Consider the following 18,105-nt stretch of genomic DNA (forward strand, 5'->3'; position numbering starts at 1 on the left):
ACCGACATACTCACAGGGGATCGGAAGGCCCCGCGGGAACTTCGGTTCTGTCCGTGTTCAGTCCTAGAGAGAAGGCCGAGGGAAAAAGCTTGGTGGGACCGCGAGCCGCTTGGAAAGGAACGGGGAACCGTGGGTGCAGGAGGAGCAGCAGTTGGGAAGTAGGGGTGACCGGACCGGTGCTGCCGGGAGCTACACTCCCGGAATCAGGGCCGGGACCCTCGAGGAAGGAGGGGTTGTGGGAAAGAGTGCCAGGAGGGCTGGGTGGGGGATTTCTGAAAGTCCGGGGAGGAGCTGCAAGGAATCAGGAAAGGGACTAATGCCAGTTCCTCACCCACCTCCTGAGCCCCGGGGTCCGAGGCCCCCGGGCCGGGAGGTTCTGTGGTGCAGGAGGATCCAGGGCGAGGACTGGAGAGTGACGCCTCAGGTGCTCTGGATGAAAAGAATTCGGCGGCCGCAGCCAGAAACCGTCGCACGAAAAGCTGCGCGCGCGCACCCACCGAGCGCAGCCCCCGCCCCTTCCCGGAGTGGGCGGGGACAGCGGCTGCGCGCGCAGCTTTCTTTGTGACTCCACCCGCCCACCGCGGCTCGCGGTGACCTGGCCACGCCCCTCTCCCCGTCATCTTTCTTGTTAACCAATCAGCTTGGGGAATTTAGGCCACGCCCACCACCCACCACGGACGCCTAGAACCGCCCTGGATTCGCTTCATTCCGCTTTAGCCGCCGGAAGAAATTTCGCGTTGGTTGCTGGGATCTTGGTGATGTGGCGCCCCCTACTTCCCCCTCCCCGCCCCGGTAGGTCGGAAGAGACCAGACAGAGCAAATTGGCCGCGGCCAAGAAAAAGGTAAAACGCGCCGGGTCGCGGCCCCTCGAGCCAGACAGACCGAGTCCTTCCGACCGCCGGACCGTGGCCAGAGTCTGTGCCATTCCTGAGGTACCCGGGGCGAGCCCCTGGGCGCCCCCCAGCTCCCCCCACTAAAGTCTTCTCAGCCAGCCCCGCCCCCTCAACAGCTCAGCCCCCGCCCTCGCCAGTCGCCCCTGGGTGACTTTGGCCGGTGACTCCAGGGCTCCCCGCTCCAGGCGCGGCCCCGGCTTCCTGCCGCCCCAAATTGGATCTCCCTGGGCTCCCTGGTGGTCAAGGACCTCGGTCCCAGCCCTGCTTTCCCCTCCCCCACGGTGGAGTAGCGACTCGGGCGTCGGTAGGGAGGAGTGGAATGTAGTTATGTCACAGTCCCCCTCAGAACTGTCATTACCACCGCGAGCTCGGCCTGTGATCTTCCTACCTGGTCCCATAAGTGTCTTCACTCCCTTTGGGCTTCTTTGGTCTGGGCACAGATTTCCACCTGGAAGGGAACTCTCAGGTCTGTGGGACCTAGTGCTGAGAGGTTTTAGGCTCCATTACTTCCAACTCACACAGTGATAACTCAGAAAGCCTACACACTTCACCAATGAGCTAATAAAAACGTTGACAGTATCTCCCGGTGACCATGGAAGAACAGGTTTGGGTTCTTCCTAAACCTGGGATTTTCTCCCAAGTGTCTACCTTCCAGAGTGGCTTAAATTTTTTTTTTTCCCCTGACATCTTTACATTCGAATTCCCTGAGATCTGGGACCAGGGTGCCCTTCATTCAGTGTTTGCTGGAGTGAGGTCTGTTTGTCTAATGTGGAACAGGTCCTGGGAACTGAGCTTCACAGTTTGCATCTTCCCCAATTCATCTTCACAACTTGGGGTGCAGAGTGCTCTGGGATAATAAATGTGAGGCATCTCTCTGAAGCATCAGTTTATTTTCTTGAGAGCGATTAAACATTAATGTATATAAAGATGACATTTGTATATATTTTTAAGATTGTAATAGACCTCTCTGAAATGATATTTGGGTTGTGCTCTGTTGCCAGATTTGCTGGGGCTGTGTCTTTACTGCCTTCTGTTAGAATATGTTGATTTGTAAAACTTTGGGAAGTACAGAGGTATAAGCAGGACTCCAATATTTGGCTTCTGAACCGCCCAGTGTACAGTTCCTGCTTGCTTAATATTTACTTATCCACCCCTACCTCTGGCTTGCCCCTGGGAGCTGCTGCTTTATGGCGAACTCCAGAGCTGGGAGTCAGAAGATTGAACTTGAACTCCATTATTGTCTTTATAAAAAAAACTTGATGTTTGTAGTCCATCTTTTCAGTCCTTAATCATTGAAACACCTTGTGACATTGTTGATGACATTATATCAGATGGTACACATAAGAATATTTTATAAAAATTATAGAGGAAGATGTGAATGTAGGGGCTAATTCTCATGAATGTCACTGCTTCTCCTTTTCACAGCTGAGAGAGTATCAGCCGAAGAACGGTCTTGGTGTTCCTGCAGGAGTAAAGAAGAAAAAAAAGATAAAAAATGGCAGTAGCCCTGAGACAACCACTGCTGGTGGTTGTCATTCACCTGAGGATGTGAGTTTTAGCTGGTCAGGCTCCCAGGGATTGGGGGTTCAAAGGGCAGAAAAGGGTAATGGTTAAGATTGAAGAAGTGTAAGGTATTGGTTAAGAATTCTGGGTTTGAGGGCTGGGGCTCTAGTTCCAGTGGCAGAGCACTTGCCTAGCATGTGTGAGGCACTGGGTTCAATCCTCAGCACCACATACAAATAAACAAATAAAATAAAGGTATGCTGTACATATACAACTACAAAAAAAAAGAATTCTGGGTTTGAGGGGCTAGGGTGGTAGCTCAGTGGCAGAGTGCTTATCTACATATGTGAGGCACTGGGTTCGATCCTTAACCCCACATAAAAATAAAGACATGTTGTCCATCTAAAACTCCAAAAACATTATAAAAAAAGAATTTTGGTTTTGAGAGCTGGGGGTGTCTCAGTTGTATGAGGTCCCTGGGTTCAATCCTCAGCACTGAAAAAATATATATATATATGTATATAGTTTTTATGTACACTTATGAAGCTTAAATGAGATTTATTGTTTTTATATTTATTTCCTAATAGAGAGTTAGGTTTGGAGTAAACATTCAATAAATGGTAGTTGCTATTTGGTTTCCTCAGCCTCGGGGGCCAGGGGGAAGCCAGGCAATTGAGAACAGCTGCTTGCCATCAGGCTCTTCTTTTAGGATGCATCACTGCAAGAGCCCCAAGCTCCAGGATTGGAAGAATGTCTGAATTTTGAGTCTGTTTTTGCTATTAGCTTGCTGGGTGACCTCAGAAAATTTATTTTCTTCCAGGGTCTCAGTTTCCTTATCTGTAAGATGATATGGTTGGATTAAATCATTGTCTTTCAAACTTAATTTTTAGCTCTAACTCCCTGTGTTCTAGTGAACCCTTACTTGGGAGTCTGGTTTTTGAAATGGAGATGGGCGTATGGAGCTCTTCCAGATTCCGCCCTTCATCCTAAGCCTGAGGAGAGGGTCTCATGTGCATATTAAGACTTGCACTGGTCAGGTAACTTGACTACATCACTCAGAATTTTACTATTTGCAAGGCAGCAAGTAGCTTTTTGGAAGGATGGCACAGTCCCTGGTATTGGTCTCCTTTGCTCTTCTAGCATTTCATTTTCCTAAACCAACTTCTCCCTTCCCTTGACTTTCTTGCCTCTCTCTAAGCCACTTCTTTCTTTTCCCCCACCCTTGTTTTTCCCTTTTCACCTCCTGTAGATTCAGGACATTCTGAAGGTGCTGGTGTCCGACCTTAACCATTCCAATGGGGTAGCACTCCCCCCATTGGACAAGTGGAAGGTGAGGCAGTGCCGAGACCACCCTTTGGCTTCCTCTCTCCCAGCTGTGCATGCCTCTGAGGCTTCTCTGGTTTGGGGATCATTTGCCTCTGGCTTATTTTATGTTGCTGCCATTAACCCTCAGCCTGCTTACATCTGCTTCTTCACTTGCTTTGTTGATTGGGCTTTTTTCCTTCCCCACATCTTTTATCATCTTGGAGAAGGTGAAACATACCTTGAAGACTAAAATTAATTTGGGAATAACTTTGAGAGAAGGTGTGTGGAGCTTGAGCTTTTGAATGCCCAGTGTGGTGCTTTCAGACTGGGAGAGATTAAAAAACAAAACAACAGCAAAACTTTTTAGGTCTTGTCCTCTGTGTGTCCATCCCTAAAAGATCATTAGACATTAAAAGTTTGTAATTTTCTTGATTGATTACTTCATTGGGTTTGACATTTGGGAATGTAAGGTTAAGAAAAAGTGAGTTTGCATTATAGTTGCAAGGATTGAGGCTATTTTGTTCAGATCAAATAACTGTAAAGGATGTGAGGTTAACCAACAGGTGAATGACCAGAACACTCTGCCCCTAATCTCTCTTAAAAATCAGAGGACACCTGGCCATATTCATTTGGCCCTTCAAAGCACAGGCACTTTGTTAAACAGAGGCGAAAACAGACACAAGATAGGATGCAGGCATAGGGAGGAGAGGCTTCTGAGAGAAGCTAGGGAGAATGTGGCACCATCCCAAATACTTAAGTGAGGGGAAATTGGTTCTGAATGGATTCAAGGATGGAGGAGGTGGCCACTTTGAGGCCACTTCGAAGATTAAAGGTGAGTAACATTCATGCACATGGAGAGTGGGGAGGCAGAGGGAACGGAAGGGTCATGGTCAGCATTATGAGGTCATTATGAAGTCATAGAGGACCTTTCAGGAATGCAGGTAGCTCAGTCCTGGGGCAGGGTCTGGGTACACAGAGCTAGGCATTGGCCTCCATCGGATATTGTATTGGAACTTTCTCTTTAGCTAACTTGTCCAAGGACATCTGCCAAGCCAGAGCAATAGAGCTAAGACAGAGCCAGATCCTTTTGGAACTGGGCATAGGGAGAGGGATGACGGGTTGAAGAGTTTTCCAGTCATCATAGCTGTTCCCACCCAGGTGGTCAGGTCTACCCAGGTGCTATGACTCACTTTGTCAACTTGGAGGATACAAAGTGGCATGTGAGGTGGGAGCCTCAATAAGTCCTGCAGCTGTGTGTCTGGCGTTTGCTCTAGTGAGGGGCCAGCCACATAGGGGGATGTTTTCTCATCAGAAAAATCCTAGTCTGTGCTAGTGTTCTGAGATTGTGCACCCAGCCTGTGCCCCTCTGTTGTGGAGGTGAAGACCTACTGTGTTTCAAAGCCTCGCTGCATCAATAACTGGTTCCCACAGAGGTTTTCTACTCTAGGAATGCAGAGATGGGATTGCAGTCCCCTAAGTAGAGATAGTGGTGTCTCCAGAAATGGGGAATAATGGAGACAATGTGATTTCTAGTAGAACTAGGTTATGGTGAGGGGAGTAGACTATGACACCAAGTCCATCACCCATAGTCTCTGGCCAGCAGAATCCCAGGGTTAGGGTCACAGTAATTCTCTAGAACAGTGCATTTCTTCTCCCTGACTTGGCCACACTTTCCTTCTACCTGCTGTGGCTGCCATTGGCCCAAGCCTATACCACCTTTTGCTGAGCCCCAGGGAGAACAAGGTCCTCAGGTATTTAGGAAGGGGGTCATGCAGCCCCTGCTTTGATCTTTGGCTGGCGGAAATGCTGCCAAGCAGTCTGAAGCCTGGGCTAACCGTATCTATACCCCCAGGTGCTCCCAGCACATATGACTATCCCTCTGACTGCAGCAACAATGTCCTGCCTGCTCTGCACCCTTGTGTCCATAGCAGTGAAGCAGGTTCTCTCCTATATGGCACCTGACCCCCTCCCCCTGCTCTGTTCTGTGACAGGCACCCAAAGACCACACTGCTCCTGCACCACCAGCTGCTGATGACAGCGTGTCACTTGGCCGTGTCCCTTCTCCAGGCCCTACTCTCCCTAGCCTGGAGTCACCTCAGGTTTGTTCCTTTCCCTTTTGCCCACTATCTTCCTGTGTGCTTACTCATCCTTTTCCCAAAGGATAATGCTCATACGGACTCTCCTCTCTTCAGGTAGCTTGGTCTCTATAGCCAGGTGCTCTTCCTGGGGACTGGGATGGGGAGGCCAAGACACGGCTTTTCTTTGAGGTTTGGGAGATGGAAAGTTATTGGAATGAGGTTGGCTCACCCTATCCCTGGGTGATTTTTACTAGAAGTTGAATGACCACGTCATGTGTTTCTTCCCAAACAGAACCATGATGCCGACATTGGTCCTAATATTATGGATGAAACAAAGTGAGTATCTCCTACTGGGGCAGCAGACCCTAGACCACAGGAGTCAGGGATGGCCACCACCCATGAACTTTTTCCCATGGAGCCATCTCTACCCCTGACCCTGTGTCTCCATCTCTAGGACTTTCTCATCAACCGAGAGCCTGCGACAACTTTCTCAACAGATCAATGGTCTTGTATCTGAGGTACCTAAGAAATTAGGGTCCATAAGGGAGCAGAGGTGGGGAGGAGAAGTTCAGATAACGGACTGGATATATATGTTTGATGCCATCATTTATTCAGGTGCAAAAAACACAGATGAGAGCTGCTTGGAAGGGGGAAGCCTGATGGGAGCATAGGAACCCTGAGAAGTTGGCATAAAGGGGTTATGGGAATAGGGGTCCAACATGGCCAGGGAAGATTTTGCTAGTTGAAAGGAAAGAAAGGAAGTCAGAGGGCTTAGACATTGAGAGGAAATGAGCATCTCCATTGGACCTCTCATCTCTTCTAGTCTACATCGTACATCAATGGAGAAGGCCTCTCATCATCTGCTAACATGAAGGATATGGAGGTGAGTGACCCTGGCCCTTGGCCCAGTGACCCTGAAGGCCAGCTCCTATCTTCTCCCACAGTGGGGCCTGGGTGCCCTGCTGCCAGCTGAGACAGTCCACACACCCCCCAACCCTAATGATGCTCTCTCTACCTCTTCCCCCAACCCTCCTCCAACTCCTCCTCTCTGCATGTGCCTCAGAGCCGGTACCAAGAGCTAGCAGTAGCCCTGGACTCCAGCTATCTAACAAACAAACAACTCAGTAGCAAGATAGAGGAATTGGTAAGAGTCCAGTGGGATCCCCTGGTTTCATGCTGCCAATCTTGGGCTCCAGTTTCCCTTGGGGCTCTGCAGTAAGGGGCTGGGGGCCCCTGGTGCCAAGGGGAATGGGGTGCTGGGGGGCCTAGGTCTCAGCTGGAGAGACCTCAGAGCATAGAGCATTCCGCATGGCTCTTTCTTTTGCTTCCCTCTCTGTGTCCTCTCTCTCCTCAAGACCATTTCTTGAGTCCTTGCCCCACTTGCCCTGAGGTTGTCGCTCCAGGAAGAGCCTAAGCCTAAATGGCTGTCAGGAGCCCCGCATACTGCCCTGGTTCAGTCCTTAATTTGCTCTCTTTGATTTTGGACTAACCACTTCTCCCTGGGCTTGAGTTTCCCACAGAGGTAGAATTAAAGGGAATCAAAGGTCCCTTTCAGCTCTGAGCATCATAGACTTAAAGGCTCATTGGAATATAAGCACCAGGGAGAAGAGGGGTCTTGTCCATCCTTCTTCTTCCTACAGCCCTACTGTTCAGAATTTTACCTGGCCCATAGGATGTGCTCAGTTGCCGAGGGAACGCACCCTCCTGAGTCACAAGCTGCAGGGGGTTGTCTTTGTTTCTCCAACTCCATTTCTGGAGATTTATGGTATTGTCCTTTAAAGAGAACTCAGATTCAGCCCCTCCCTTGCATAGCTGTGAGCGAACACCAGTCAACACCCAAATTCTCTTTCTTTGGGAGCTTGAATTAGTCAGTTCATGTCCCCATGGGATCTAACAACTTCTTTTAGACCCATCCCTGGCACTTGCCTGCCCCATCCTGATCTGGAGAGTGGCATAAAAGGGATCAACCTCAATTACCTTCCTTTGACTTTTTCCCCGCAGAAACAGCAGAACCAAGACACTCTGGATCAACTGGAAAAAGTAATGTGATTTCTGTGTTTGCTTCTTGCATGGCTCCTGGGATTGGGGTAGGACTCAGGTAGAGGCCGCAGTCTTGTCCTGCCCACTCCTAGCCTGGAGAAGGCTCACTGCCCATCCCCCCATGGCCCACCCTGTCCCACTCAGGGTACCTCATACTCAGGTCTCATTTGTGGGCCTGCCTGGGCCACTGAGGTTCTCTGGGGCATGGTCTTTGCTGTTCCATCTCTGCCTCCCCCAGTAAGAGCTGCTTCTTCCTCTGCCTCTAGGAGAAAAAGGTGTTTCAAGAGAAGTTGGCAAAGGAGCAGGGAGCTCTAAGGGAACAGTTGCAGGTGAGTGGACAGTGCCATGTGTCCCCTATGTTCCCTGGAAAACACCTCTTTCCTCCTCCTCAGCACTTGTTTTGGTTTTTCTCTGAAAGGTTCACATCCAGACCATAGGAATTCTGGTGTCTGAGAAAGCAGAATTACAGACAGCCCTGTTTCACACTCAGAACGCAGTCAGGCAGAAAGCAGGTGGGAGTCTGGGGACCTCTTCAGCCTCTAGTCTGACACTTTGGCGGGCCTGTGGGTAATTTCTTGAGGCTTCATCTCGACTTCTCATTCCAGGAGAGTCTGAGGGTCTTGCTGGCCGTCTGCAGTCTTCCCGACAGCGTGTGGGAGAGCTGGAACGGACTCTGTCTGCTGTCTCCACACAGCAAAAGAAGGCAGACAGGGTGAGCCCAGCCTCCTGCCCCGCCACCAGCAGCCTAACCTTTCCAGTGCAGGAGTGAGCATAAAGGGCCCTTCTGTGGATGGAGCATCTTGCTGCTCAGAATGCAGCATGGGCCGTTTCTTGCTGCTTTGTGTGGTGTGGTTGGTAGTGGAAGCCTGGGGATGAGTCAGGTACTCTGCACAGTGAGCACTGGATATGGAGCCCTGAGTGTGGGAAGCCCACCATGCCCTTAGCCTGCTGTGGCCTCTACCAGGTGCTAGGAGAAGGGATATATGATGCATGGGCTGTGAAGGTTCCCAAGAACTTAGTATGTTTTCATTTGTGGAGAGAGAAGGGGGCATGTGTGTAATATACATAAAACATGTCTGGAATACATAAACTCAGGGAGAGGAACAGGGTGGCTAAGACATATTTCACTTCTTTTTTTTGTGGGGGGGGGAGTACTGGGGATTGAACCCAGGGGTTCACATCCCTAGCTCTTTTTATTTTTTGAGTCAGGGTCTCAGTAAGTTGCTTAGGTCCTTGCTAAGGCTGACTTGTACTTGCAATCCTCTTGCCTCAGCCTCCCAAGTCTGGGATTATAGGTGTGTGTCCCCACACCTAGTGACATTTCACTTCTGTACCTTCTGCGTTTTGGACTATGTGAATGTACCATCCAATCAAATTGTGAACAACAGATTTAACTTCCTTTCTTCTAACTATACCCCCATCCCTGTGTGGGGACCAGGGTGTTCAAATTTGAGCTCTGCATAAGTGATCCCAGACAGGCCACTTAGCTTCTTAAAGGCTGTGTTTCACCTACAAAATGGAGATAACCAGTAACTGCCTCATACAGTGTTTATAAAGATAAAGTGGGATCATTAGCATGATGCCTGGCAAAGCACTTAGTGTAGATAATTACAGCTAGTAGTAATAACAGTAGCACCAGTATTAGATACAATTGTAGATCTTTTATCTGTTAGATCTTTTTCCCCTATTGAGTTCTTTCTTTTTTTTTTTTTTTTTTTGGTACCGGGGATTGAACTCGGGGGCACTCAACCCTCAACCACTGAGCCACATCCCCAGCCCTATTTAGTATTTTATTTAGGGGCAGGTTCTCACTGAATTGCTTAGTGCCTCCCTTTTGCTGAGGCAGGCTGACTTTGAACTCTCGATCTTCCTGCCTCAGCCTCCCAAACTGTTGGGCTTATAGGCGTGTGCCACCATGCCAAGCCTTACTGAGTTCTTATTCAAAACAAATGAGTAATCAAGCAGGGTGGTGATCTGGTGATCTCCTGTGATCTCAGCACCTTGGGGAGCTGAGGCAGGAGAATTACAAGTTCAATGCCAACCTCTTTGTGAGACTCTGTCTCAAAATTAAAAAAATAAAAAAGGCTATGATAAAGCAACCCTGGGCCAATCCCCAACACCAAAAAATAAACAAACAGATAAATAAAAGTCAAAGCAAACAAGAGGGCTTGGGATGTATTTCAGTGATAGAGCACTTGCCTAGCATGCTTTGGGCACTGGGTTTTGTTGTCAGCACAAGGAAAACAACAAATCAAGGCTGAGTTTGGTGGTACACTGTTAGTCCCAAGTACAGAGGAGCAGAATAATCATTTGAGCCCAGGAGTTAAATACCAGCAGGGATAATGTCTTGAGACACTCCCTATCACACAAATCAAAGCAAACACACATGAAAACATAAATGAACCCTGGGCTTAGCAATGCCTTGGACAACTGTCAAGTGTGATTGAGGGTGAGGAAGTGTCACTCTGGAATAGTTACTGTGGTTAGAGTGCTGGCTGCCTCTTTGGCCTGCCAGGTCCAGATCCTGACTTTGTTTTCTGTATTTGCAGCACAACAAGGAGCTAACCAAAGAGAGAGATGCCCTCAGGCTGGAGTTGTACAAGAACAAGTAGGAAGGGGAAGGAGAATGGGCAGTCCAGGACTTTAGTGAGGTTGTGGGGGTGGGGGTGAGGGTGGGAGGTGAACATGGGGAGGAGGTTTTATAGGCTTGGATGTGTCCAAAGCCAAACTGTAGTCCCAGCCTTTGCCTCATTCCTGGGGCAGCCTCAGGCTACTCGTATCTTCTCTGTGGTCTGTCACCTGTGACTCCTGATTCCTGGAGTCCCTTCTAATACCATGGTTCTGTGGCAAGGGCAATGGGTTGGTCACCGAAATTTCTCTTCCTGTTCTTGGTACATTCCTTACTGTGCTGCCTCTGACTACAGCATAAATAATGAGGACCTGAAGCAGCAGAACTCAGAATTGGAAGAGAAGCTCCGTGTGGTGCTGGCAGAGAAAGCAGCTATGCAGCTGGGGGCAGAGGAGCTCCAAAAGAAGCTGGAGATGTCTGAGCTGCTGCTGCAACAAGTAAGGCGGCAGCCCCAGCAGCCCCAGCCCTGGCCCCGTGCGGTCATCAGGGTGGCCTCCAACCAAGAGCTGGAAAATTTGGGTCCTTGTCTGGTCCTGCCATAGAATCTTCCAGAGATGGTTAAAAAATCCACAAATGGGAGCTCTGCCCAGACCTGTGGAATCAGAATCTCAATGATATGGCTTTTTAATTTTTTATTTTTAAATCATCTTGGTTGAACACCATCATGTTGTAGATTTCCTGTATATGGTTATCCAGGAGTCTGTTCCCTCTCCTAAGAGTTCAGCCAGCACTTTTATTATGTGGTAATGACCCTGAGTCGTACACTGATCTAGTTCACACCCTATGGAGGCATCATGTGGAACACCTGGGCTCCCCAGATCTAAACTTCTCACTTTCCCCACTTCAGTTCTCTAGCCGGTCTGAAGCCCCTGATAGTAACCAGCAGTTACAGCAGGCCGTAGAGGAGCGGGCACAGCTGGAGAAACATGTGGGGCAGGTAGGCTTTGCAGAGGGAGGGATATGGGAGGAAGATGGCTCCAGGTGGCCAGGAGCAGGTAACAACCAGTGATAGCCTTCCTAATTTCTGTACTCATTCTTGTTAGCTGATGGAGTCACTGAAACAACTGCAGGTGGAGAGAGACCACTATGCAGAGAACCTGAAAGGAGAGAGGACCATGTGGCAGCAGAGGATGCAGCAGATGTCAGAGCAGGTGAGGCCTGACCTCAGATGGCTTGCTGGGTTTCCCTGGTGCGTCCTGCTGTGGAGTGCAACCAGGAGAGGGGTCCATGTTCTGGATTTTTGGAGGTGGGGGCAGAGAGGGAGTCGGGGCCAGGGTCCTCCATGCCCTCCCTCTGCTCTTTCCCCCTGTGCCTGAGGCAGCTGCGCACATTGAAGGAGGAGAAGGAACAGAGTGAGTGTCGGGTTCAGGAGTTGGAGACCAACTTGGCAGAACTGAGGAGCCAGATGGGTGAGTGGGGACGAGGGTCACCTGGAGCCGGAGTATGTCTGAGGGCTTTGGGGGGGTGGCTTAGACTACCTCAGGGAGAGGAGTGATTTCAAGGACACTGTGGCAGAGGGAAAGGGGTCTGTGCCAGAAGATATATGGCAAATCTTATCACCTCTCTGAGCCAGCAGTGTGTCCCCATCTTCGGAGAGGGATGGTGTGCCTACCGCCAGCCTCCCACAGTTGACTTGAGCATGGCAGTGTAAGGAACTATATTGGGAAATGACTTGAAGGATTGACCATCATGTAGGCATGAGGAACTATTAGGAAGGCAAGGTTTGGAGTGAGGAGCCTGAATTAAGAGCTGTGGACCCACGAAGAGGGTTCTGAAAAGCCATAGGTCCAAGTCCCTTATTGTGTGGTTCCTTTCTCAGTGGAGCCCCCACCCGTGGAGCCCCCAGCAGGGCCCTCAGAGGCAGAGCAGCAGCTGCAGGCAGATGTGGAGCAGCTGCAGAAGGAACTGGAGAACCTGGCTGGACAGCTCCATGTCCAGGTGCAGGATAACAATAGCCTGAGTCGCCTGAATCGTGAGCAGGAGGAGCGGCTGCTGGAGCTCCAGCATGCTGCGGAGCTCTGGGGCGAGCAGGCAGAGGAGCGCAAGCAGATCCTGGAGAGCATGCAGAACGACCGCACCACCATCAGCCGCGTGCTCTCCCAGAACCGTGAGCTCAAGGAGCAGCTGGCGGAGCTACAGAACGGCTTCATAAGGCTGGTGCGTGGCCCATGGGCTCACAGGCCTTCCTCATCAGGTCCTTCTGGGCCTTTCTGTCTTGGCCTTCACCCCACCCCGCCCCCCACGAAATGGTGGCTGTGAAGCACCCTGCGAGCTAAAGCCTCGCTCAGGTGTCTGTGGGGGGAGGGATAACTCTCTGACTGTGGCAGGTGGACACCCAGGCCTGGGGTCTCTAGCTGCATTGTATGGCACTGATTCCTGCTTTCTGTTCAGACGAATGAGAATATGGAGATCACCAGTGCGCTGCAGTCAGAGCAGCACGTCAAGAAGGAGCTGGCCAAGAAGTTGGGTCAGCTACAGGAGAAGCTGGGAGAGCTAAAGGAGACGGTAACCCTTGCCCCATGTGCCCTCACTGTAGGGGAAGAGACAGCCATGATGAGAGGCTTTAATGCTTCACACCACTAACCCTGGTTTCTTTAGCTTCAGTTACTGGGCACTAGTAGGGTGCACTTAACAGATGTGTGTGGCTCTCTTTGCTTTTCCACATCTGTGGCCTGAAGTTCCCGTGGTAGGGAAAGATGGTTACAAAATGTGAGGCTAAGTGTTGGAGGCATGGGGCTCTGTTACCCTCCACCACTAACCACCACCGTCACTTATGGGCTGGGATCAAGAACTGGAAGCAAGTGACATTTGCCCTTACACCCAGGGCCTTCCCACAGGTGGAGCTGAAGAGCCAGGAGGCTCAGGATCTGCAACAGCAGCGAGACCAGTACCTGTCTCACCTGCAGCAGTACGTGGCAGCCTATCAACAGCACGTGGCTGCCTATCAGCAGCTGACCTCCGAGAAGGAGGCGCTACACAAGCAGGTTCTGCTGCAGACTCAGCTTATAGACCAGCTGCAGCATGAAGAGGTGCAGGGCAAGATGGCAGTGGAGATGGCCCGCCAGGAGTTGCAGGAGACCCAGGTGAGGGGGCTGCTGAGGCCGGGCCCCTAAGTGGAGGACCTGGCCATTCTATGCCTTCTCACTCACTTCCCAATCCGTAGGAGCGCCTAGAAGCCACCAGTCAGCAAAACCAACAGCTACAGGCCCAGCTGAGCCTCCTGGCTCTTCCTGGGGAAGGTGAGTGAAACTGTCCCAAGGAGGGGAGCCTGAAGAGGGACTGTGGTGGAACAGTGTTAGAGGAAGCCTTCGGAACGTGCTGTTAATCTCTGGGGTGGCTGGCCCAGGGGTACACAGTGAGGGGTCAGAAGTGGACCCTTTTTTTCCTGGGCCTCCCCTTGGGTTGTCTGAGGGATCCCTCTGGCTGTCTGCAGTAGAAGATGAAATGGACGAGGAAGAAAAGGAGGAGGAGGCTTCTCGGCCCAGTTTGACCATCCCAGAGGACCTGGACAGCCGAGAGGCCATGGTGAGCTGTGCTCTTGTGTCCCTTCCCCAGCTCGCCTTTTCTGCCTCCCTCTGTGGTCCTTCTGGATGTCCTGATACCTTGGTTTTTCCCACTCCCATTTCCGCCAACACCCATGCCTCCCGTGGAGACAGGGATTGGATACGTGCCCCCCTAGGAAAAGTAGTGACCCACTGAGGCCCAGGGGAGGGCTGCTCTGCTCTCTGCTCCCTGGTTTGTCCCGAGCATTTCTTCAATAAAAAGGACATGTCTTGCCTCTAGGTGGTATTTTTTAATGCGGCTCTAGCCAGTGCCGAGGAAGAGAAGGCACGGCTGCGCAGGCAGCTGAGGGAGCAGCAGACACACTGCCGGCGCCTGGCTCATCTGGAAGCCACATCCCAGAGTGAGCCCACAGAGCAAGCCCTGGTCCCCAGGAGTGGGGACAATTGTGTGTCTGGGGAGAGCACCCAGGCTCTACAGATGGCCATGGAGAAGCTGCAGGTGAGAGCCTTTCCCAACAGAGGAAGTGTAGATACAGGACAGTTCCCTCCTGAGTCCTGACCCTGCTATTTTGGCCTCAGAGCCGCTTCCTGGAGGTCATGCAGGAGAAGGTGGAGCTCAAGGAGCGGGTGGAGGAACTGGAACATCGCTGCATCCAGCTCTCTGGAGAGACGGACACCATCGGTGAGCCCAGCTGGGGCCCAAGGCAGTGGGGTTTGCATAGGGGCCTGTTGGGGGAGCCCCAGCATCTGAGTCCTGTGCCCTGCCCCCCCTGCAGGAGAATACATTGCCCTCTACCAAAATCAGAGGGCAGTGCTGAAGGAGCGCCACCGAGAGGAGGAGGAGTACATCAGCCGGCTGGCCCAGGACAAGGAGGAGATGAAGGTAGGAGCCCCTGAACATCTCTTCTCTGCAGGCCTGCAGGCTGGGCTGGGGCCGGGGCACTGAGCACCTCTCCCTTCAGGTCAAGTTGCTGGAGCTGCAGGAGCTGGTGCTGCAGCTTGTGGGGGAGCGCAACGAGTGGCAGGGCAAGTTCCTGGCAGCGGCCCAGAGTCCTGCTGAGACCACCACTCCAGAGCCAGCAAGCCCCCAGGAATTTGGAGCAACTGACAAGCAGGGTGGTGAGTAGAGACCTCAGGACGGGCTGACAGGAGGAGCAGCAGAGGGCTGCCCCGTGCTCAGAGGCCTTTCCTCTCTCCAAAGACCTTCGAGAGGTGAGCCTTGCTGACAGCATGGAGCCAGCACAAGGAGAGGCTGGGGCGGCTTCTCCCCCTGAGAACCACACTGCGCAGCAGATCATACAGCTGCTGCGCGAGATCCAGAACCCCCAGGAACGCCTCGGCCTGGGCACCAACCCCTGCGTCCCCTTCTTCTACTGTGCCGATGACAATGATGAGGTTAAGATCATGGTCATCTAAGTCGGAGGCCGGGGAGGAGGGGCCAGGGACTTTTCCCCCACCTGTCCCTTACCCCCCTGTCCCTGCCATTCCTTCCCAGTTACCCTTTTACCCTTAGGACTAGCAAGTTAAGACCCCTAATAGGGGACAAACAGGTGCAGACCCTTTGCCACCTTGGCTAGGGCTGAGTCTTGATTTCTGGACTCTTGCTCCAGAAAGAGGGCCAGAGGCTCATAATTTTCTAGAGGGGAAGGGCTCTATGGTGGCCCCCTTGCCCTCACCAAGCAGTCCTTCATTTAGGGGGCTCTATCCTCTTACAAGAGGTACTTTGAGGCAGGCAAGTTGGGCAACATTTTCACAGCCCTTAAGATGGGGCTCACTGTAGGTGGGGCTGGGGCAGAGTCTGGCGGGGGCAGTCCTCCATTCAGCAGGGCTCCCGTCTTAGAAGCACTTTGGCAGGTCAGCTGGGCAGCATTCTCATGGGTCTTCAAACATTTAGGGTTACTGAAGGCTAGGCGAGGGCAGCGTGGGCGCAGGCAGTCCTGAGGGCTCCCATCCTCAGAAATATCTTGGGCAGGGCCACTGGGCAGCATTCTCAGGCCTTATGACAGTTGAGGCTAACTGTAGGCCAGGCAGGGCAGAGGCTGCTGGGGGGGGGTGGGCCTCCCCTCCCCTCCCCCAGTGTACATATTGTACCTGTGTATCATTTTTTAAATTCTGGGGTAGGACTGCCCCCTGTATCATAGTTGGAGCTGGCAAATGGAGAGAAGAGTCTAATAATTATTTGGGATTGGGAAATTTATTTATTGATAGCATAGGACAAAGGAAGGAGGCAGGAATGGGGTTGTGGTGCCCTGGTGATGCAGCTCCTGTTTATTTTGCTTTTTATTTCTGAATAAATGGATTTAGCCATACCACTCAGCCTTGGGTTCCTGTTTGCCTCCCTGGGTCCTGACAGCTGGCAGCACTAAGCAGGGAGTGGTCCTGCCAGCAGAGGGCAGGCTTCTGGACTGCATGAAGTGTGCCTAGCAGGGCTGTCTGCCATCCTCCAAGCCTGTCCCCTCTACCCTGCTTGGTGAAGCCTGGAGGATTCCAGGGCGATCACCATGGGGGCTCTCAGGGCAGTCTTGTCCTAATGTGTGAAGACGCAAGGTTTATCTAACAGTGGGGAAGGGTCACAGGATGCAACACCTAAGGGTGTCAACTTCCAGTCCAGACTTACCATTCCCTGGCCTCTCCACACCTGGGAGCCTCTTCCTCCTGGCTGTCCCTTCAGAGTGCCCACCCCAGCCACAGGTTCTCCCTCTAGGCTGAGTTTGTGGCCCTGCCCCCTAGTGGCCACAGCCGGGTTCACAGGATGAGAAGTTCACCTCCAGGTGCTTTAACCACCTTCACACTCCTTACAGCATACTAGCCATGGCCCTTCTTCACCCAGCCCGTGTGCAGACCTTCCCATCCCAAGCCCCACAGAGAACACAAGCCAGCAGAGGACACATGTTTCCCCACCATCCAGGAATGAGTTTTATTCTCAGCCGAGAGACAGCAAGACTGGAGGCCTTCAGAGAGCCAGCAGCTGCCAGTACAGCGCCCCCATGCTTCGAGCAGCAACAGAAGGATGGCTGAGGGGGCTGGCTGTCCACAGGCCAAGCAGGACAGAGAGGCTCACTGAAGGTGGCACACTGTGGAGCCGGGGACATCAGGGCAACAGCATTCCCTTGTATTGAGGCCACACGACTCCACAAGGAGATAGCATGGTGACTGATTCCCAACACTAGAGGCACGGCTGAGTCAGCCATATATATGTATATATATGTATAGAGTATTTATAGATATTTATAGAACAGGGCAGGAGCAATACCACAGAGGGACACAAGTTTTCACCAACGTCACGCCTGGATGTGTCAGCTCACCACTACGGCAGACTAAGTCACAGATGAAAAGGGATGCTTTGGGGCCGGGGTGGGGGGCCACTGTCAAGTCACAGAGCAGCTGTCCAGGCAGGCTTGGAGAGGGAGGTCTCCGAGGAATAGGAGGGATCTGGTTAGAGGTCGAAGGGGGGCCTGGGGCTCTCAGGACGGGACGGACTTGCCTGACCTGATCAGCTGGCAGTTGGAGAGAAAACCAAGAGAAAACGAGAGAGAAAAGGAAGGAGAGAGCTGGTAAGGCAGGAGCAGCCACGCCCTGACAGGTGACACAGCTGTGGGCGTGGACAAGGTTTCTGGAAAAGAGGAAACGGACAGATGGACAGATAGGAAAGGGAAGGCAAATGGAATGGAGGAGCTGGAGGTGGCTGGGCCAGCGCTCCCAGTTAGCCTGGTGCAGGCAGGGCAGCCCTGCTTAACCACACACACAACCTTCACTCGCCACCCAGGCAGTGCTCCCACAGTTCAGACATGAGCCTGGCCCTGGGGCCACCCCCACCTCTGATTACCCTGTGTTCTACCCCTAGCCTCCACAGTAGCCACCAGGCTGGAAAGAAGACTTGAACCAGGAGGGCAAAGCTAAAAGGGGTGCTGGAGGGAGCACTGGAGGCCCCTTGGTGATCGGAAAGCCCAGGAGTCCTCTGAGGGGACCTGGGGGGAAGGGGAGGCAGGCAGCCGGATGCCAGTGGCCACAGACTTATAAGTCTAAGAGGGGAGCCTCAGCTGGTCCGGGGGCTGCAGGTCGCGTAGGTGAGGCTGGGCCCTTCCTGCTGGGGAAAAGCAAAAGAGTGAGAGTCAGTGGCCAGGGAATGGTGGCAGGTGGGGTCACCGGGCCCA

At 52.2% G+C, this 18,105-nt stretch overlaps 1 protein-coding gene and 1 pseudogene across 2 annotated transcripts in view; one reads left to right on the plus strand and one right to left on the minus strand.

Moving 5' to 3' along the window:
* The first annotated feature begins 732 nt into the window (after positions 1–732).
* On the plus strand, positions 733–15,540 carry LOC308640493 (golgin subfamily A member 2-like). Its single transcript, XM_081312382.1, has 27 exons — positions 733–842; positions 2,319–2,441; positions 3,646–3,726; positions 5,693–5,800; positions 6,072–6,115; positions 6,234–6,297; positions 6,603–6,662; positions 6,843–6,923; positions 7,781–7,819; positions 8,086–8,148; positions 8,238–8,331; positions 8,425–8,531; positions 10,369–10,427; positions 10,744–10,885; positions 11,296–11,385; positions 11,492–11,599; positions 11,770–11,857; positions 12,268–12,605; positions 12,840–12,953; positions 13,286–13,531; positions 13,612–13,687; positions 13,882–13,973; positions 14,232–14,450; positions 14,531–14,633; positions 14,728–14,834; positions 14,914–15,070; positions 15,153–15,540. The coding sequence occupies exons 1-27, from the start codon at positions 759–761 to the stop codon at positions 15,365–15,367; spliced, it is 3,102 nt and encodes a 1,033-aa protein (XP_081168508.1). The 5' UTR covers positions 733–758; the 3' UTR covers positions 15,368–15,540.
* Positions 15,541–17,998: 2,458 nt separating this feature from the next.
* The window catches only part of LOC308640494 (dynamin-1-like), a 35,881-nt pseudogene continuing 35,774 nt past the window's right edge, over positions 17,999–18,105 (minus strand). Inside the window, exon 23 of the transcript XR_014024364.1 lies at positions 17,999–18,038. The product of XR_014024364.1 is annotated as a dynamin-1-like (transcript). The remainder of the gene's footprint in view (positions 18,039–18,105) is intronic.

Source organism: Spermophilus citellus (assembly GCF_964194105.1).
Source record: "Spermophilus citellus genome assembly, contig: SCAFFOLD_147, whole genome shotgun sequence".
Lineage (NCBI taxonomy): Eukaryota > Metazoa > Chordata > Mammalia > Rodentia > Sciuridae > Spermophilus > Spermophilus citellus.